The 22,705-nt window shown below is 46.9% G+C and overlaps 1 protein-coding gene and 1 long non-coding RNA gene across 2 annotated transcripts in view; one reads left to right on the forward strand and one right to left on the reverse strand.

Moving 5' to 3' along the window:
• The window catches only part of LOC134949353 (uncharacterized), a 93,067-nt gene that overhangs the window by 41,737 nt on the left and 28,625 nt on the right, over positions 1 to 22,705 (forward strand). The gene's annotated exons all lie outside the window — the stretch shown is intronic.
• EHD2 (EH domain containing 2) overlaps positions 1 to 22,705 on the reverse strand; it is a 75,183-nt gene that overhangs the window by 24,607 nt on the left and 27,871 nt on the right. Inside the window, exon 3 of the mRNA XM_063937863.1 lies at positions 4,976 to 5,388. Within this exon, the coding sequence (XP_063793933.1) occupies positions 4,976 to 5,388 (413 nt within the window). The remainder of the gene's footprint in view (positions 1 to 4,975; positions 5,389 to 22,705) is intronic.

A 22,705-nucleotide genomic window follows, 5' to 3' on the forward strand; every position in this document is an offset into this window, starting at 1 on the left:
GAGAATAAGAGAGGGAGAAGAGCACGGAGGGAACAGGAGAGGGAGAATGGAGGAGAGGGAGAAGAGCACGGAGGGAACAGGAGAGGGAGAATGGAGGGAAAGGTACAGAAGAGGGAGAATATAGGGTAAGGTACAGGAGAGGGAGAATATAGGGTAAGGTACAGGAGAGGGAGAATAGAAGGGAAGGTACATGAGAGGGAGAATAGAGTAGAGAGAACAGGAGAGGGAGAATAGAGGGGAGAGAACAGGAGAGAGAAGTAGAGGGAAGGGAACAGGAGAGGGAGAATGGAGAGGAGAGAATGAGAAGAGCACGGAGGGAACAGGAGAGGGAGAATGGAGAGGAAGGTACAAGAGAGGGAGAATAGAAGGGAAGGTGCAGGAGAGGGAGAATAGAGAGAACATGAGAGGGAGAATGGAGGGGAGAGAACAGGAGAGGGAGAACGAAAAAAGGAGAGATCAGGAGAGGGAAAATGGGGGGGGGGGGAGAACAGGAGAGAGAAGTAGAGGGGAGAAAACAGGAGACGGAGAATGGAGGGAAGGGAACAGGAGAGGGAGAATGGAGAGGAGAGAATGAGAGAGGGAGAAGAGCACGGAGGGAACAGGAGAGGGGGAATGGAGGGGAAGGTACAGAAGAGGGAGAATAGAAGGGAAGGTACACGAGAGGGAGAATAGAGAGAACATGAGAGGGAGAATAGAGGGGAAAGAAAGAACAGGAGAGAGAAGTAGAGGGGAGAAAACAGGAGAAGGAGAATGGAGGGAAGGGAACAGGAGAGGGAGAATGGAGAGGAGAGAATGAGAAGAGCACGGAGGGAACAGGAGAGAGAGAATGGAGAGGAAGGTACAAGAGAGGGAGAATAGAAGGGAAGGTGCAGGAGAGGGAGAATAGAGAGAACATGAGAGGGAGAATGGAGGGGAGAGAACAGGAGAGGGAGAATGGCGGGGAGGGAACAAAAGAGGGAGAATGAAGAGTAGAGCGTTTGTTGGTGAAAAGGCAAATCAGAGCTCATGGCTGGTATAGAGCATAAGATAATAGAGACTGGTGAGGATGGAGTAGGAGACACTGGCGAATAGAGACAGAGAAAGCATATAGGTGACTAATATAGTTGGATAGAGTGCAGCAGCAAGAGACATACGGAAGCAAATTTGAATGCAGGCAGAAGGAAATAGGTTAGGTGAGCGGAAGAGGATTAGTTATAGGGAGGCAGAGGCAGAAAAGGGAACATGGATGATGTTGGCACATAGGGGGTAATTCAGAGTTGATCGTAGCAGCAAATTTGTTAGCAGTTGGGCAAAACCATGTTGCACTGCAGGTGTGGCAGATATAACATGTGCAGAGAGAGTAAGATTTGGGTGGGTTATTTTGTTTCTGTGCAGGGTAAATACTGGCTGCTTTATTTTTACACTGCAATTTAGATTTCAGATTGAACACACCACCCATATCTAACTCTCTCCGCACATGTTATATCTGCCCCCCCTGCAGTGTACATGGTTTTGCCCAACTGCTGACAAATTTGCTGATACGATCAGGTCTGAATTACCCCCATAGATGGAGTGTGAACCAGGAGATTGACATTAATGGTGATTATTTAATCGGTCTCACTGAACTCATCTTATTTCCACTACTATCCTCTTTATTCACCCAACCCACATACACAGGTTCCCTTACCCTTCTCCATTTCTTCCATTTCATTCTCTTGTACCTCTTAGCTTTCCTCGCACACAGTTCTCCCCTCTCTCCCTCACTCCTACTCTCTACAGTGAGTAAACTGCCTGGAATGTGCTGGCTTTGGGTCACACACCATTTTCCCAGCTTGGATGCCAGCGTCCAGAGTGAGAAGCAAATGAAATATTCTAGTGTCAGATCAGGATGTCATGATCAATGTCCTTACTTGGTGTCCCAACTATCGTGGCCCCTGATACCGGTCTGTGAGCTATAGCGATTGTTTCCTGGAGTGTTCTGTCATTATATGAAGCACAATCAATATCAATAAAATCTTTTCCAGCTGTCATCTGGAGCAGGTGAACACTACTGATTGTACAAAATGTAAGGACACAAGCTCTGCATACCTCCTACATAATAACACATGGACACTTCTAATCCCACTCTGTTCCTGACGGTCACCACTGCGGCCAGGTATAGCCATATGTGTGTAATAGATGCATCTGTAGTGATCAGCAGCATTAACAAAGATGATGCAATAAAATACACTAATTTGAAATAATTGTGTTTTGGGACCTCTGTGTGTTCAGATAGGGAGCAGTATTTGGGATAGCTGCATAGGGTGAGATGCAGCCTTGGGAGGGCGACAGGTCACACATACCCCTTTCTCACTGACAAATATTTCCGGGGTTATTGCACATGCGCATCAACGGGAATTTGCTCAGTGTGAAAGGGTCCTGAAAGAATATCCCGGGTCTAGCGTCCCCAGTGTCGGACTGGGGGCATGAAGGGCCCACCGGGGGAATGCAGTTATAATGGCCCATACTTAGGCGTGTGGACAGCCTACAAAGTGGGTGTGGCCAGGCTTGAAATCCACAATAGTTTAGTGCAGTGTAATGCAACATATCTACCATGTATAATACAAGTGCACAGTCTGGAACCTGGTCCCTAGAGGAAGGAGTGGGCCCTCAGGCAGTGGGGCCTACCGGTGGTTTCCCTGGTACTCCTGTGGGCCAATCCGACCCTGAGCGTCCCTGCATTTCATCCCAGGTCGTGACCTGGGTTGAAGCCGGAATTGACCCGGGATGCACGCAGTGTGAACGGGTAAGCCAGGTCAAGGCGACCCGGCACCCGTTCTCTGCATAGGAAGAGGCGGTGCTTGGAGATGATCATCTCCAAGCCCAGCCTCCAGTAGCGTCAGCGGTGAAGTTTCCAACCCGGCAATATGCCGGGTCGGGACGCAAGTCTGAAAGGGGTCTCAAGCCGGGTCGCACCTGGGAAGCACCGGTGTACACATTCCCGGGTGCGACCCAGCTATGTGAATCTGAAAGGGGTATCAGAAACACAGTGTCCTTCACGCTTTGCTCTCACTCTATTAACATTGGCACAAAAACACCAATGGTGGATTACCTGACATCAATGGAAAACCCAACGTCCCCCAGACCACCAATGTGTGCCAGACATCGATGGTCGATGGTCAACCCTAGTACAATGTTAGATACATGTGGCTGATAATACTGCTGCAAGCTGTACGATGCCACAAACTGTGCACTGCCATGTAATACTGTGGTTTAAAACCCGGTGTAATATGAATAAAAGCAAATGCATGAGGTCTCAGCGGCTTGAGTGCTGCAACACCTTGTGTTTCTTTTTGCTTTGTAAATGACCCCAAGACATCTGTATTATGAGACCTACAGCTGCAGTATGGCTCCCTGCTGAGTGATTGTGCGAGCTTAATAACTGAACGCACGCTGTGTGTTTATGTGCATAAATGTACTCACAATGGGAGGTCCGCAACTCCACTTCCCCTTTCACACGCTGAGCTCTTCTACTGTCTGTGTCATACATGTGATGACAAGTAATGGGCCCTACACACTGATAGATTTGTGCAATACAGTATGCAAGATGAACGATTTTTTTTTTTAACGATTTTCTGCATACACACTAAACGATATTTGTGGCCGATTTGGACGATATGACATTACATACTTTAATATCGTCCAAATTGGCTTGCATGTTTAAACGATGATCGATTAACAATTAACGATTGCGGGGACGCGCATCGTTCATTGTTGTTGCATACACACTGAAAAATATGAACGATAAATCACACACTGACATGCGGGGGGACGCCCAGCACAGGGCACGTCTGCCCCCCCACCACAACGGTGATGCTTTTGCATGTTTAGGGTAGCCCTCTGCCTACGCAGCTTAGCTCCTCCACCTGTCCTAAGAACTGAGATACAGATTTATCAAGCCTTGGAGAGTGATAAACTGCACAGTGATAAAGTACCAGCCAATCAGATCCTAACTGTCATTTTTCAAACACAGCCTGTAACATGGCAGTTGGGAGCTGGTTAGTTGGTACTACACTGTGCAATTTATCACTCTCCAAAGCTTGATACATCTGGGCCTTAGTTTTTAAACACCTCACAATGGGGCTAATTCAGACCTGATCGCTGCTGTGCGTTTCCACAAAGCAGCGAATAGGTCTGAACTGCGCATGAGCCGGCGCATGCCAGACAGTCGACGGATGTCTTAGCTCTACGATTGCGTCTGCCTGATTGACAGGCAGAGGCGGTCGCTGGGCGGGAGAGGTGGGGCGGAGGCATTTGTCTGCCATTTATCGGGCGCGGTCCCGGCAACACAAGCGTGCCCATTCCGTTGGGAGGGCGGGCCACGGCGGCTGCGTGATGCCACTGTGCGATGCTTTTGTACTTGTGCGGGGGGAGGGAGGGAAGGGGGGTGCCTGACATGCGGGCGGACTGGCCCTGTGCTGGGTGTCCCCCCTCATGTCTGAAGACTGATCGTAGATATGCTAAATTTAGCACATCTACGATCAGGTCTGAATTAGGCCCAATAATTAGTCCTTCATCTCTATTAGTCAACTCACTTTCAGTAGTACCGAGAAGTAACATATAAGAAACCTCAATATCACTAGTCCTAATAAGGAATTATCCAGTGAGCATACAGTATACTGTTACCGAGTGTGAATCATTAGGTTGACCACTATCGGTCGGCAGTGATTAGGTCGACACGGAAAAAGACCGACATAGAAAAAGGTCAACATGAGTTTTTGGAATTTCTTTTCTGTAGTTTTCTCCGTAACGTGACCGGGAACCATTCCCAATCGTAGTCCACGTGGATAGTAAAAGTAGAATAAGTTTAAAAATTGCAATTTTTTTTGAAAACTCATGTTGACCTTTTCCATGTCAACCAATAGTGGTCAACCTAATGTCTGTCGACCTAAGTGAGGTCGACCTAAAGACCGGATACCACTGTTACCGCACATAGAAGATGTAGAATAAAGCTTACCCTAACTAGCCGAGCCCTTTTCACCAGGTCATTGAGTTTGCGCACTGCGGAGTTTCTGGGCAGGTTCTGGATGTCTTGAAACAAGTCCTGTTCTTCTAGCTCAAACAAGTGCCTGTTGCTGGAAATCATTAGAGGCTCAGCCCAGAAGGAGCCTATGTAAACCCGTAGCACTTCTGGGGTATTGAACACTTTGCCCAGCGACCACATAAGAGCACCATACACACGCATCAGCTGCTGGGTCTCCACCATGTCGGCCTTGTTCAGGACCACACGTATCTTGTCCTCATTGCCTTTAAGGGCTCGAATGGCCTCTGAGAACTCATCGGAAATCTCCAGCTTGTGGGCATCAAATAGAAGGATGATACGATCCACTCGCTCGGCAAACCATTGTAGAACGTTCGGAAAGTCATACCCTGGAAAGGAGAAGGATGATGTAGTTAGTCACAGGGACTCAAAGATTGTAAATGGTAAAGTGGTGGAAGAGTCTGAAGATAGAGAAAATTAGGAAGGAAAAGATTGCGTTCCACTATAAACTCTGACCCGCTACAAGCAGCTGAGTTTTGCAACTGCTGATGAAACATTTATTACTTACTCAATTATCTTTTCCACGTACAAAGTTTCATGTATTTCTGTCTTCCCCATTACAGGGGCACAACACTCACTAGGCAATTTTTTTGAAGGGTACAGCTGGCAAATGCCCAATGAAGCCCCTTTTGGTTGATTTCTATGCACGCACGAGCTGTAGGTTTTAGGTATAACAGTTTGCAAAAATGGGCAGACACTTCTGCCCAGGTACTGGATTTATTATGCCACGTAACAGCGCCAATGCCGGGACGAATCTGGTGCTGCGGGACCCTAATTGCAAATGTTGGGTTGTAGCAATGCAGCCTTTAGTATCTAACCAACACCTGATACTAGCTTTAGGCCTACAGATGTGTCCTGATACATCTAGCCTCAATACGCCACGCAGCTGGAGATGCCTGACGCGATCGCTGACATGTCCTTTGCAACTCCACTGGTGTCTGGAGTCTTGTTTGTCGAAAATGCGTCTTAGTATCAATGCAGTGTAACTAGGACGCACCAGGAGACTGTATGTGACTGAATCTGTTTATTGAACACAAATGAACTTTGTATGGAAGAAACGGGATGTAGTTATGTGACCGGTGGTCTCACAATACCGACACTTCCACCCCGCACCCTGAAAATCCCGGCAGCCGACTAACGGGGACTATTCCCACTCGTGGGTGTCCACGACACTAACCTCACCACCGAGCCCGCATCGTGGCTGACCCACTTTGGTGCGCTCACCCCGCACAACCCCTTCCTAACCCCCCCCCGTCTCCCAGCTGCCGGCAAAGCATCCCGGGAAAAAATAGCTGCATCCTAGCACTTGGTATGCAGATTCAGTCGCACACAAATATACATATACATACATAGATAACACCTGCCGATATGTGAAAAGGCAGTAAGCAGCCAAAGTGCGCTTATCATTTTATAATACGGCGCCATACAATAATATGGTGATGGTGAAATTGTTAGATGTTTGCAGATAGCGTAGAGAAAGGTGATTTGTCTCTATGGGGGTAATTCAGACCTGATCGCTAGCAAGCGATGTTTGCACTGCTGCGATCAGATAGTCACCGCCTACAGGGGGAGGGTATTTTAGCTGTGCAAGTGTGCAAACGCATGTGTAGCAGAGCTGTACAAACAGATTTTGTGCAGTCTCTGCGCAGCCCAGGACTTACTCAGCTGCTGCGATCACATCAGCCTGTCTGGGACCGGAATTGACATCAGACACCCGGCGTTTTTCCAGACATTCCCTGAAAACGGTCAGTTGACACCCACAAATGCCTTCCTCCTGTCAATATCCTTGCGATCCCCCGTGCGAACGGATCCGTCGCACAAACCCATCGCTGAGCGGCGATCCGCTTTGTACTTGTGCGACGCGCCTGCGCATTGCGGTGCACACGCATGCGCAGTTTGGACCTGATCGCCCGCTGTGTGAAAACGCACAGTTGCTATCAGGCCTGAATTACCCCCTATGTTATCTGCTTTCATACTCTACATTTATTTTTTTATTACCAGTTATTTATATAGCGCACACATATTCCGCAGCGCTGTACAGAGAATATTTGGCCATTCACATCAGTCCCTGCCCCAGTGGAGCTTACAGTCTATATTCCCTATCACATGTGTACACACACACACACACATTCACGCTAGGTTTAATTTTTGTTGGAAGCCAATTAACCTACCAGTATATTTTTGGATTGTGGGTGGAAACCGGAGTACCTGGAGGAAACCCACGCAAGTACGGGGAGAATATACACACTCCGCACAGTTAGGGCCATGGTGAGAATCGAACCCATGACCTCAGTGCTGTGAAGCTGTAATGGTAACCATTACAGCATCCGTACTGCCCTGCATGAGACCAACATGGCAGTCTCCGGTCAGCGGAAGTGGATATTGTAGGAATAATGTGGTATAAAGTCAGTATAAAACACCCGTATCCAGTTCTCACATTTAGGTCTAGTTGTACCTCGCATGGACTATGAATATACTTGATTTTAGTTCAGAAGTAAGAAAAATGTGTTGGCAGGAACAGGATGCCGGGATAGTAGGTATAAACAGTTTATAGATAAGTGGACAGGCATAATTCCATGATGAATAGGAACTAGGGAATAGCTACGAAAGGTTTATGTCATTGTAATTAAGTCATTTCTCCACTGTACAGTATTTCCACGATCCTTCATGTGGTTACATCTGTGCAAGTTCTAATGATGGGAATCCCAGCATATTCCCCTGTAGTCTCTGTGTCCTGCGCTGGCTCATATTGGGGGAAAGTATGATGTACAGTAGTAGAGGGGAGGGAGAGGTAATAAATAAACCAGAGCCCAGTTATAACACAGACAGCCATTTTACCTCACTATAGACAAAATGGAGTCAGTGTATGCACCTTGCGTTATCTCTGACTGGATGATGTGACGTGAGCAATGAAAGTAGCATTCGTACCATATAGTAACATAGGGGGACATTTACTAAGCAGTGATAAAAGTGGAGAAGTGTGCCAGTGGAGAAGTTGCCCATGGCAACTAATCACTATTGACGTAATATTTATCATTTGCATACTATACACATATACAGTGCAGCTGATTGGGTGCCATGGGCAACCTCTCCACTGGCTCACGTCTCCACTTTTATCACTGCTTAGTACATGTTCCCCATAGTAACTAAGGTTGAAAAAAGACAATTGTCCATCGAGTTCAACCTATTTGTGGTCTCCTATGCAGTCTTATTATAGGACTAGTTATTTTTATGTTAGGACTAGTTATATTAACTAAAATGCGTGCCTACGCACCATAACCCTGAATATCTTTATCCAATAGGAATTTATCTAACCCATTCTTAAAGGTGTTGACTGAGTCCACAGTTACTACTCTCTCAGGCAGGGAATTCCAAACACGTATTGTCCTTACTGTGAAAAAAACTTTTTTCCTCAATGTGCGGAAACTCCTCTAACCTAAGCGAGTGACCACGTGTCCTCTGTGCTGATCTTATTGAAAACAGGTCCTTCCCAAGCTCTGTGTATTGACCCCTTATATATTTGTAGATGTTGATCATGTCCCCTCTTAGTCTCCTCTTTTCCAATGTAAACATGCCCAGCCTTGCAAGCCTTTCCTCGTATTCCAGCGTCTCCATGCCCTTTATTAGTTTGGTTGCCCGCTTCTGAACCTTTTCTAGCTCCAGGATATCCTTTTTGTAATATGGTGCCCAAAATTGCACACAGTATTCAAGATGAGGCCTCACTAGTGATTTATATAATGGGAGTATAATGCTCTCGTCCCTTGCATCAATTCCCCGTTTTACGCATGCTAATATCTTATTAGCCTTCTTTGCTTCACTCTTACTTTGGGTACTGCTGCTTAATTTGTTATCTATGTGAACCCCTAAGTCTTTTTCCAGTACAGAATCCCCTAATATTACCCCATTTAGTATGTAGGTGTTATTTTTGGTCTTGCCCCCACAATGCATTACCTTACACTTGTCTGTGTTGAATCTCATTCTACATTTTGCTGCCCATGCTTCCAGTTTAGGTAAGTCGTTCTGAAGAGACTCAGCATCCCCCTCTATATTTATAACCTTACACAATTTGGTATCGTCTGCGAAAATTGATACCATGATACCATGCTCTCTAGACCTACTCTTAGGTCATTGATGAAAATGTTGAACAAAAGTGGTCCGAGTACAGACCCTTGTGGCACACCACTTAATACTTTAGTCCAATTTGAAAATTATCCATTGACCACAACGCGCTGCTCCCTATTTGTATATTCCGATATTATTTACAGGAGTTTATGATGCAAATATTGTTGTTGCTGGCTACATATTATATTCAGATTATTGCTCATTGGTGTTATTCCGCTTTATTCGCGGTGGCAGATTTCCCACTAGGCAGGTGAGACACGTGCCTAGGAGCGGCACTTGATGAGGGGATGGCACACCACGCTGATAAGGGCCAGGCGATTCTGTATTATTGTCATTTAGACTTTTTTTTTATATTTTATTTTGCAAATTACGGGGGTGAGTCTGGGGCTGCTCTTGTGGTTTCGAGGCATCCAGACCGGCACCCGAAATTAAGGGGGCAATGACGTTATGAGGAGGGGGTGGGGTGTTTGGATGGCGGACAATAATGTACCTAGGGGGGTGGCCTGACCCCTAAATCCGCCCATGGTTATTCGTACTCTGTATAGTGATGTTACTGTACCTTAGTATACACTGTATATTCAATATTTCCACACTACAAGTATACACTGTTATATGCTCTGTCATTGTATAATACCATGGTGTTGTGAGATTATTACCCTACAATAGTGTACTGTACAGTACACAATATACTGTTACTTTACACTAGAGATGAGCGCCGGAAATTTTCCGGGTTTTGTGTTTTGGTTTTGGGTTCGGTTCCGCGGCCGTGTTTTGGGTTCGACCGCGTTTTGGCAAAACCTCACCGAATTTTTTTTGTCGGATTCGGGTGTGTTTTGGATTCGGGTGTTTTTTTCAAAAAACACTAAAAAACAGCTTAAATCATAGAATTTTGGGGTCATTTTGATCCCAAAGTATTATTAACCTCAAAAACCATAATTTACACTCATTTTCAGTCTATTCTGAATACCTCACACCTCACAATATTATTTTTAGTCCTAAAATTTGCACCTAGGTCGCTGGATGACTAAGCTAAGCGACCCTAGTGGCCGACACAAACACCGGGCCCATCTAGGAGTGTCACTGCAGTGTCACGCAGGATGGCCCTTCCAAAAAATACTCCCCAAATAGCACATGACGCAAAGAAAAAAAGAGGCGCAATGAGGTAGCTGTGTGAGTAAGATAAGCGACCCTAGTGGCCGACACAAACACCGGGCCCATCTAGGAGTGTCACTGCAGTGTCACGCAGGATGTCCCTTCCAAAAAACCCTCCCCAAACAGCACATGACGCAAAGAAAAAAAGAGGCGCAATGAGGTAGCTGTGTGAGTAAGATAAGCGACCCTAGTGGCCGACACAAACACCGGGCCCATCTAGGAGTGTCACTGCAGTGTCACGCAGGATGTCCCTTCCAAAAAACCCTCCCCAAACAGCACATGACGCAAAGAAAAAAAGAGGCGCAATGAGGTAGCTGTGTGAGTAAGATAAGCGACCCTAGTGGCCGACACAAACACCGGGCCCATCTAGGAGTGTCACTGCAGTGTCACGCAGGATGTCCCTTCCAAAAAACCCTCCCCAAACAGCACATGACGCAAAGAAAAAAAGAGGCGCAATGAGGTAGCTGTGTGAGTAAGATAAGCGACCCTAGTGGCCGACACAAACACCGGGCCCATCTAGGAGTGTCACTGCAGTGTCACGCAGGATGTCCCTTCCAAAAAACCCTCCCCAAACAGCACATGACGCAAAGAAAAAAAGAGGCGCAATGAGGTAGCTGTGTGAGTAAGATAAGCGACCCTAGTGGCCGACACAAACACCGGGCCCATCTAGGAGTGTCACTGCAGTGTCACGCAGGATGTCCCTTCCAAAAAACCCTCCCCAAACAGCACATGACGCAAAGAAAAAAAGAGGCGCAATGAGGTAGCTGTGTGAGTAAGATAAGCGACCCTAGTGGCCGACACAAACACCGGGCCCATCTAGGAGTGGCACTGCAGTGTCACGCAGGATGTCCCTTCCAAAAAACCCTCCCCAAACAGCACATGACGCAAAGAAAAATTAAAGAAAAAAGAGGTGCAAGATGGAATTGTCCTTGGGCCCTCCCACCCACCCTTATGTTGTATAAACAGGACATGCACACTTTAACCAACCCATCATTTCAGTGACAGGGTCTGCCACACGACTGTGACTGAAATGACGGGTTGGTTTGGACCCCCACCAAAAAAGAAGCAATTAATCTCTCCTTGCACAAACTGGCTCTACAGAGGCAAGATGTCCACCTCATCATCATCCTCCGATATATCACCGTGTACATCCCCCTCCTCACAGATTATCAATTCGTCCCCACTGGAATCCACCATCTCAGCTCCCTGTGTACTTTGTGGAGGCAATTGCTGCTGGTCAATGTCTCCACGGAGGAATTGATTATAATTCATTTTAATGAACATCATCTTCTCCACATTTTCTGGATGTAACCTCGTACGCCGATTGCTGACAAGGTGAGCGGCGGCACTAAACACTCTTTCGGAGTACACACTTGTGGGAGGGCAACTTAGGTAGAATAAAGCCAGTTTGTGCAAGGGCCTCCAAATTGCCTCTTTTTCCTGCCAGTATAAGTACGGACTGTGTGACGTGCCTACTTGGATGCGGTCACTCATATAATCCTCCACCATTCTTTCAATGTTGAGAGAATCATATGCAGTGACAGTAGACGACATGTCCGTAATCGTTGTCAGGTCCTTCAGTCCGGACCAGATGTCAGCATCAGCAGTCGCTCCAGACTGCCCTGCATCACCGCCAGCGGGTGGGCTCGGAATTCTGAGCCTTTTCCTCGCACCCCCAGTTGCGGGAGAATGTGAAGGAGGAGATGTTGACAGGTCGCGTTCCGCTTGACTTGACAATTTTCTCACCAGCAGGTCTTTCAACCCCAGCAGACTTGTGTCTGCCGGAAAGAGAGATCCAAGGTAGGCTTTAAATCTAGGATCGAGCACGGTGGCCAAAATGTAGTGCTCTGATTTCAACAGATTGACCACCCGTGAATCCTTGTTAAGCGAATTAAGGGCTCCATCCACAAGTCCCACATGCCTAGCGGAATCGCTCCGTGTTAGCTCCTCCTTCAATGTCTCCAGCTTCTTCTGCAAAAGCCTGATGAGGGGAATGACCTGACTCAGGCTGGCAGTGTCTGAACTGACTTCACGTGTGGCAAGTTCAAAGGGCATCAGAACCTTGCACAACGTTGAAATCATTCTCCACTGCACTTGAGACAGGTGCATTCCACCTCCTATATCGTGCTCAATTGTATAGGCTTGAATGGCCTTTTGCTGCTCCTCCAACCTCTGAAGCATATAGAGGGTTGAATTCCACCTCGTTACCACTTCTTGCTTCAGATGATGGCAGGGCAGGTTCAGTAGTTTTTGGTGGTGCTCCAGTCTTCTGTACGTGGTGCCTGTACGCCGAAAGTGTCCCGCAATTCTTCTGGCCACCGACAGCATCTCTTGCACGCCCCTGTCGTTTTTTAAAAAATTCTGCACCACCAAATTCAAGGTATGTGCAAAACATGGGACGTGCTGGAATTTGCCCATATTTAATGCACACACAATATTGCTGGCGTTGTCCGATGCCACAAATCCACAGGAGAGTCCAATTGGGGTAAGCCATTCCGCGATGATCTTCCTCAGTTGCCGTAAGAGGTTTTCAGCTGTGTGCGTATTCTGGAAAGCGGTGATACAAAGCGTAGCCTGCCTAGGAAAGAGTTGGCGTTTGCGAGATGCTGCTACTGGTGCCGCCGCTGCTGTTCTTGCGGCGGGAGTCCATACATCTACCCAGTGGGCTGTCACAGTCATATAGTCCTGACCCTGCCCTGCTCCACTTGTCCACATGTCCGTGGTTAAGTGGACATTGGGTACAGCTGCATTTTTTAGGACACTGGTGAGTCTTTTTCTGAGGTCTGTGTACATTTTCGGTATCGCCTGCCTAGAGAAGTGGAACCTAGATGGTATTTGGTAACGGGGGCACACTACCTCAAGAAATTGTCTAGTTCCCTGTGAACTAACGGCGGATACCGGACGCACGTCTAACACCAACATAGTTGTCAAGGCCTCAGTTATCCGCTTTGCAGCAGGATAACTGCTGTGATATTTCATCTTCCTCGCAAAGGACTGTTGGACAGTCAATTGCTTACTGGAAGTAGTACAAGTGGTCTTCCGACTTCCCCTCTGGGATGACCATCGACTCCCAGCAGCAACAACAGCAGCGCCAGCAGCAGTAGGCGTTACACGCAAGGATGCATCGGAGGAATCCCAGGCAGGAGAGGACTCGTCAGAATTGCCAGTGACATGGCCTGCAGGACTATTGGCATTCCTGGGGAAGGAGGAAATTGACACTGAGGGAGTTGGTGGTGGGGTGGTTTGCGTGAGCTTGGTTACAAGAGGAAGGGATTTACTGGTCAGTGGACTGCTTCCGCTGTCACCCAAAGTTTTTGAACTTGTCACTGACTTATTATGAATGCGCTGCAGGTGACGTATAAGGGAGGATGTTCCGAGGTGGTTAACGTCCTTACCCCTACTTATTACAGCTTGACAAAGGCAACACACGGCTTGACACCTGTTGTCCGCATTTCTGATGAAATACCTCCACACTGAAGAGCTGATTTTTTTGGTATTTTCACCAGGCATGTCAACGGCCATATTCCTCCCACGGACAACAGGTGTCTCCCCGGGTGCCTGACTTAAACAAATCACCTCACCATCAGAATCCTCCTGGTCAATTTCCTCCCCAGCGCCAGCAACACCCATATCCTCCTCACCCTGGTGTACTTCAACACTGACATCTTCAATCTGACTATCAGGAACTGGACTGCGGGTGCTCCTTCCAGCACTTGCAGGGGGCGTGCAAATGGTGGAAGGCGCATGCTCTTCACGTCCAGTGTTGGGAAGGTCAGGCATCGCAACCGACACAATTGGACTCTCCTTGTGGATTTGGGATTTCGAAGAACGCACAGTTCTTTGCGGTGCTTTTGCCAGCTTGAGTCTTTTCAGTTTTCTAGCGAGAGGCTGAGTGCTTCCATCCTCCTGTGAAGCTGAACCACTAGCCATGAACATAGGCCAGGGCCTCAGCCGTTCCTTGCCACTCCGTGTGGTAAATGGCATATTGGCAAGTTTACGCTTCTCCTCCGACAATTTTATTTTAGGTTTTGGAGTCCTTTTTTTACTGATATTTGGTGTTTTGGATTTGACATGCTCTGTACTATGCCATTGGGCATCGGCCTTGGCAGACGACGTTGCTGGCATTTCATCGTCTCGGCCATGACTAGTGGCAGCAGCTTCAGCACGAGGTGGAAGTGGATCTTGATCTTTCCCTAATTTTGGAACCTCAACATTTTTGTTCTCCATATTTTAATAGGCACAACTAAAAGGCACCTCAGGTAAACAATGGAGATGGATGGATACTAGTATACAATTATGGATGGACTGCCGAGTGCCGACACAGAGGTAGCTACAGCCGTGGACTACCGTACTGTGTCTGCTGCTAATATAGACTGGATGATTGATAATGAGATGAAATCAATATATATATGTATGTATATATAATATCACTAGTACTGCAGCCGGACAGGTAGATAATATATTTATTAGGTATTGGTAATGATGACTGATGACGGACCTGCTGGACACTGTCAGCTCAGCAGCACCGCAGACTGCTACAGTAAGCTACTATACTATAGTAGTATGTACAAAGAAGAAAGAAAAAAAAAAAACCACGGGTAGGTGGTATACAATATTATATATATATATATATATATATATATATATATATATATTATATACAATTATATATATATTAAACTGGTGGTGATTGATTATTAAACTGGTGGTCAGGTCACGTTGCAACTTGCAACTAGTACTCCGAGTCCTAAGCAGACAATCACAAAATATATTATTATACTGGTGGTCAGTGTGGTCACAACAATGGCAGTGTGGCACTGACTCTGGCAGCAAAAGTGTGCACTGTACGTTATATGTACTCCTGAGTCCTGCTCTCAGACTCTAACTGCTCCCCACTGTCAGTGTCTCCCCCACAAGTCAAATAATACACTTACAGTCACACTATCTAATCTATAAATATCACTTCAGCAAGTAGTATAGTAGTATACAGTATAGTAGTACTCCTCCTAATAATGCTCCCCAAAATACTGTGTCTCTCTCTTCTCTAAACGGAGAGGACGCCAGCCACGTCCTCTCCCTATGACTCTATAAATATTACTTCAGCAAGTAGTAGAGTAGTATACAGTATAGTAGTACTCCTCCTAATAATGCTCCCCAAAATACTGTGTCTCTCTCTTCTCTAAACGGAGAGGACGCCAGCCACGTCCTCTCCCTATGACTCTATAAATATCACTTCAGCAAGTAGTAGAGTAGTATACAGTATAGTAGTACTCCTCCTAATAATGCTCCCCAAAATACTGTGTCTGAGTAGTATACAGTATAGTAGTACTCCTCCTAATAATGCTCCCCAAAATACTGTGTCTCTCTCTTCTCTAAACGGAGAGGACGCCAGCCACGTCCTCTCCCTATGACTCTATAAATATCACTTCAGCAAGTAGTATAGTAGTATACAGTATAGTAGTACTCCTCCTAATAATGCTCCCCAAAATACTGTGTCTCTCTCTTCTCTAAACGGAGAGGACGCCAGCCACGTCCTCTCCCTATGACTCTATAAATATCACTTCAGCAAGTAGTAGAGTAGTATACAGTATAGTAGTACTCCTCCTAATAATGCTCCCCAAAATACTGTGTCTCTCTCTTCTCTAAACGGAGAGGACGCCAGCCACGTCCTCTCCCTATGACTCTATAAATATCACTTCAGCAAGTAGTATAGTAGTATACAGTATAGTAGTACTCCTCCAAATAATGCTCCCCAAAATAGTATACTGTGTCTCTCTCTTCTCTAAACGAAGAGGACGCCAGCCACGTCCTCTCCCTATGACTCTATAAATATCACTTCAGCAAGTAGTAGAGTAGTATACAGTATAGTAGTACTCCTCCTAATAATGCTCCCCAAAATACTGTGTCTCTCTCTTCTCTAAACGGAGAGGACGCCAGCCACGTCCTCTCCCCCTATGACTCTATAAATATCACTTCAGCAAGTAGTATAGTAGTATACAGTATAGTAGTACTCCTCCTAATAATGCTCCCCAAAATAGTATACTGTGTCTCTCTCTTCTCTAAACGGAGAGGACGCCAGCCACGTCCTCTCCCTATGACTCTATAAATATCACTTCAGCAAGTAGTATAGTAGTATACAGTATAGTAGTACTCCTCCTAATAATGCTCCCCAAAATACTGTGTCTCTCTCTTCTCTAAACGGAGAGGACGCCAGCCACGTCCTCTCCCTATGACTCTATAAATATCACTTCAGCAAGTAGTAGAGTAGTATACAGTATAGTAGTACTCCTCCTAATAATGCTCCCCAAAATACTGTGTCTCTCTCTTCTCTAAACGGAGAGGACGCCAGCCACGTCCTCTCCCTATGACTCTATAAATATCACTTCAGCAAGTAGTAGAGTAGTATACAGTATAGTAGTACTCCTCCTAATAATGCTCCCCAAAATACTGTGTCTGAGTAGTATACAGTATAGTAGTACTCCTCCTAATAATGCTCCCCAAAATACTGTGTCTCTCTCTTCTCTAAACGGAGAGGACGCCAGCCACGTCCTCTCCCCCTATGACTCTATAATATCACTTCAGCAAGTAGTATAGTAGTATACAGTATAGTAGTACTCCTCCTAATAATGCTCCCCAAAATACTGTGTCTCTCTCTTCTCTAAACGGAGAGGACGCCAGCCACGTCCTCTCCCTATGACTCTCAATGCACGTGTGAAAATGGCGGCGACGCGCGGCTCCTTATATAGAATCCGAGTCTCGCGAGAATCCGACAGCGGGATGATGACGTTCGGGCGTGCTCGGGTTAACCGAGCAAGGCGGGAGGATCCGAGCCTGCTCGGACCCGTGGAAAAAAGCTGAAGTTCGGGCGGGTTCGGATTCAGAGGAACCGAACCCGCTCATCCCTACTTTACACCAGTGTATACTCTGTGCTATGATTTCTAAACACTAGTGAGCTCTAAACTATATATACACCAGTGTACACTGTATACTTGGATTATTACAATAGTGCACAATCTGTATTAGAATAATTATACACTAGTGTTCATTGGTTATTATACACTGAACATTGTATATGCTAACATTACTGTACAGCATACCTCCCAACATTCGCGGCTAAGTCCCTCCCACGGGCCACAGCGTCTATTCACCGCTGCTCTGAACTGAGCAGAGCAGTGAGTGCAGGAGGACACTGTGGCCTGTGGGAGGGACAGCGGGACAGACCCCCAAAAAACAGGACTGTCCAGCGAAAGTCGGGACAGTTGGGAGGTATGGTACAGTGATATATTCTCTATACTGGATTACTATACTGTACACTCAGTGGCAGATCTTGCCACGGGCAAGCAGGACTTTTGCTCGGGGCGCCGCCTTCTGGAGGGCCCCGGCGCCATCCGGAGGGCGCCGCACTATGGCAAGATCCACCACTGTGCAGTGTGCGCCCCAGCAGTGTCCCCCCGCTGTGCCCCCCCTCCCGCTGTGAGAAGGGAACCAGACGCTACGCGTCTGGTTTCCCTTCGTGGCGCTGGTCCTCCCCTGCTATGAAGGGAATCAGACGCTAAGCGTCTAGTTTCCCTTCATGGAGAGGACCTTTGGTGTGCGGTGCGCGATGACGTCATCGCGCACCGCACAGCATTGTGGCACAGACGCTAGGGGTCATAATTGACCTCTAGTGCCTATGCTGTGCTATGGGAGAGACGTCATGACTGACGTCTCTCCCATAGATCCGAGGAGAAGAGCGGCGCCGGTCTGCAGGGTCTGGAATCAGTAGCGGGGTATAGTAAGTATACTTTTTATTTTCTTCTTCCCTTTCAGCGTGGCTACAAATGGGGGGGTGACTGACTACGCCCCCATATTAAGCCGCGCCCCTAACTTTTGCCCGGGGCGCCACAAGGGCAAGAACCGGCCCTGTGTACACTCTATGGGCCTAATTCAATATTTACTCTGCACAGAAACAAAATAACCCACCCAACTCTAACTCTCTCTGCACATGTTACATCTGCCCCCCCCCCCCCTGCAGTGCACATGGTTTTGCCCAACTGCTAACAAATTTGCTGCTACGATCAGGTCTGAATTACCCCCTATATTAGGAATGCTACACACCAGTAAGATTAGAATACACTATCTGCACACTACAGTATATCAAAATAATTATACACTACTGTGCATTCTAAAGTGGTTATTCCTATACATTGGTATACAATGGTCACTATACCGCACAGCGGTGAGATGAGGCCAGTGGCTGGGCAGGGACTGGCTGGTATCAGAGACAGATTTACACACATACAGTATATGATTTGGTGGTGACTATAAAAATTGACTCTTGGTTATAAAAAGGATTAGAATTATACAAATATGATATTTATAACTTATAAATCTCTTCTTTGTATTATTTTAAATATTTTTATGCTCAAAACTCTGGAGTGTACTGTAATGTGACAGGTAAGGCTCTGTCTCTCCTGTTTTCCCTTACTGTACGTCACTGCTGTATACTCTATGGGGGGGGGAATTCAACTGTTTATTTACCCTCTCTCCCGTCTAAAGTGATAGGAGATGGCGGGGGCAATGTTCAATTGTTCCCCCCATATCACGCTGATTGTGCCCATTAGAGTCAGGTTTAGTGCGCAAATCACCTAAACCTGACTAAACTAATGGACTCGAGCGTGAAAAGTCCTGTTTGGGCACCAAAACGGGCTTCTTTACACGCATTTCAGCTCGCCACCCCCAGGGCTGAAGTAAACCTCTTGCGCCCATCGTCAGCAACATTTAGCTGCTAACGGGCGTTCGCAGGTGCCGGGACCCTCAATAGGGATTCAATCCAGCCCTATATTAGGATTACTACACACTAGTGTATATACTATGTACCTGGATTACTATATGGCAGTGTACATTTAATATTACAATACCAGTACTAGCCCGTCTAAATGACAGAATATCATATCAGTAAAGTCAGTGCCAGCGGCTGTGCACGTCCGAACGGAGCAACACTTGAATTGCTCCGCCAGGCGACCTCTAGTGACCGCCGTCTCGCACAACACATAGAGGTGAGGAGCAGCATTAGACTTTTATTATATAGGATACTAATGCTCACTGCACTGTATGCTATGATTACAATACACTAGTGAGCCCTCTATACTACAATTACTATACATTAATGTTCTAGGATTCTTTCTTATAGACTAGTGTATATTATAAAATGGGATTACTACATTACTACTACTGTGTATACGCTATATATGCTGGTGTAGAATGTATACGCTACATATGCTGGTGTAGAATGTATACGCTATATATGCTGGTGTAGAATGTATTGGGATCACTATACACGGGTGGTCTTCAGTATGCCGACTGTCGGGATCCCGGTGCACAGTATAACAGCGCCGGAATCCCGACAGCCGACATCTCGACACTTTTTCTCCCTTGTGGGGGTCCACGACCCCCCTGGAGGGAGAATAAAATAGCGTGGCACGTGTGGCGCGCCACAGTGTCCGCAGTGCAGCGAGCCCCCAAGGGGCTCATTTGCGCTCGCCACGCTGTCGGTATGCCGGCGGTCGGGCTCCCAGCGCCGGTATGCTGGCCGCCGGGAGCCCGGCCGCCGGCATACCATACTACACCCCTATACACTACTAGTTACAGTATACACTCCTCTCTCTATATGGACTATTATGTACCGATGTACACACTCCACTGAGGTTACTACGCTCCTACTATACACATTTATATCGTGATTATTATACACTGACGTACACCCTGTAATAATGAGGTCTGAGCACCTTCTCCTCCTCTGTCACTGGCCTGGCACTGCTGTACACTGTACCCTCTGGCAGGGAGAGATAAGGGACCGTGTTATTGTTAGTGGAACACTAAATCGCACTTCACAGATGGGATATGATTTCATTATTTTCTTTGCTGGCAACAAGACCCCCCCGTCCCCCACTCTTTTCCCCTCCCCTTCCCAGGGATCTCAGCCGCCTCTCCCTCTCCAGGACTCAAACTTTCCAGAAAACTCATGCAAGCAAGAGCCTTTTTTGGAGATTTAGATATGAGAAGAAGCAAGGCCCAGGGGAGGCTTCCAGAAAGAGGCCGAGACTTAGGCAGAGGGTTCTGTACATTAGTGCCAAGCACAAATACATTCTATTATGAATAATCACAGTACTTGCTCTCTGGCACTCTAACACATTAGCACCCCACAGGTTTGAGAAACTTTGCTTACAATTACATGAAGGGGGTCATTCCGCGTTGATCGCACGCTGCAACTTTTTGCAGCTCGTGCGATCAACTAGACGCCGCCTATGGGGGAGTGTATATCTGTATAGCAGAGCTGCGAACGCTTGTGCAGCCCTGCTATGCAACAAAAAGTTTTGTGTAGAACAAGACCAGGGTAAGAGTTACTTACCCTGTGCGATCAATCCAGCGTTGCAAGTCCCGGAATTGACATCAGACACCTGCCCTCCAAATGCCTCGACACGCCTGCGTTTGCCGCACCACTCCCAGAAAACGGTCAGTTGACACCCACAAACGCTCTCTTCCTGTCAATCTCCTTGCGATCGGCTGTGCGATTGGATTCTTCGTTAAATCCATCGCTCAGCAACGACCCGCTTTGTAGCCGTACAACGCGCCTGCGCATTGTGGTGCATACGCATGCGCAGTATTAACCTGTTCGCAGCACAGCAAAAAATGGCAGCGAGCGATCAACTCGGAATGACCCCCGAAATACATGAGACTTAGGGGTGTATTCTGAGTCAGGGAAGGGAAGCCTGTTTCTGATGAATGTCTTGCATGAGGATGGTGCTCGTCATGATGTTTTCAAACACCTGCATTATCCCTAGGGATTCTTGCGTCAGCATAAGGCTGGGTAAACACCAGACAGATATGTTGGTGGAACTGCCGCCGCGCCGACTGAGCGGCCGTTCCAGGTAAATATGAAAACACTTACTGATCGGCGTCTTTGCTCCCCACTCAAAATCAGCTCTCAAGGGATTTCTGTCCGATCTGACCCAAAGGGGCAAGACCAGAACGCCAGCCGGGCAGAAAAATAGGACACCATGCCAGTGTTATTAATAGAGCATTTACTGTAGCAATAGTAGTTCCTGTTGTAAACACATGATCGTCCATGGAAATCCATTGCTGGATGAAAAGACTGTGGGCGGGATGTACTAATAATGTACATCGCCGCCCTGCGCCACGATGCTGATCGCATATGTACTAACATATGCGATCAGCATTGCGGAGGACAGCTCTTCCGATAAGAGCTGTCCTCCGGGATGCACAGCGGCAGCCTGACTTCCGGGATTCGGCCCCAGGAGTCAGTCTGCGCATGCGCAGGGTGACGGGGGCGGCCGCAAGGCATGCTGGGAGGGATCCGATCGGATCCCTCACACAGCGCCGCGGAGAGAAGCCCATAGGCTTCTATGGACTATCGCCAGCTAAAGCTGGCGAACCCCGCCGCGGCGCTGATCTGGTGGCCGGGGGATAGTACATGAGGAAAATTCGGTAAACAGGGGATTTACCGCATTTTCCGCTTAGTACATCCCGCCCTGTATGTTGTTAAAAACATGTTTATTCTAAGTCATATATGACCTTACAACAGTATATTACCTTGGTGCCTTAAATCAGATGGAACCCATATACAGTAGTGTGAAAAGTGGATGATGGAAAACAATGCTGATTACACGTTTATAAGTGCCCCTTGCTCACTGTTTTCTTTTTGTAACATCATTTAACTCCTGAGTTCCAGTTACCCCCTACCCAGTTACCCACTCATACATGCACTTGCATCAGATGCATGATCTGCCTTGTGGGCCCGTTGTGTGGACACTACTGCTCCATTCGGGATCTGATTGGCTGGTGCCTTTATCACCTTGCACATATCACTGGTTTATCACTTCCTTATGCCTTCTCCAGGTTAATACATCTGCCCCACTTATTCTCCATTATCACCTGTCTGTTCTACATGGTTGGGGGTTTGGACAATCTTTCCACTCTTTTTTATTGAGGGTTAGCAAGTTTACAGCTCAATACTGTTTACAAACCACACCAACATGGTGCAGCATTAGTACATGTAATACAAAATATAACATCACGTCCTGTCTAAATGTAAAACATGGGCCTGATGTGTGAGGTAAATGGTTTCCGTGTATATCTGCATACTGTACAGTCACGCATCATAGAAATCCTAGGAGGAAAAAAAAACAAGTAGTAGGTACAGCAGCGCTAACCCTGTATGCTGCCTTTGTGTGGGGGTTAGGATTATAGGGGTATGGGTCATTAGGTCGACCACACTTAGGTCGACCACTATTGGTCGACATGGTCAATAGGTCGACATGGAAAAGGTTGACATGATTTTTTTTTTACTTTTTTGGTGTTGATTTCTTCGTA

Source organism: Pseudophryne corroboree, chromosome 8, assembly GCF_028390025.1.
Source record: "Pseudophryne corroboree isolate aPseCor3 chromosome 8, aPseCor3.hap2, whole genome shotgun sequence".
Lineage (NCBI taxonomy): Eukaryota > Metazoa > Chordata > Amphibia > Anura > Myobatrachidae > Pseudophryne > Pseudophryne corroboree.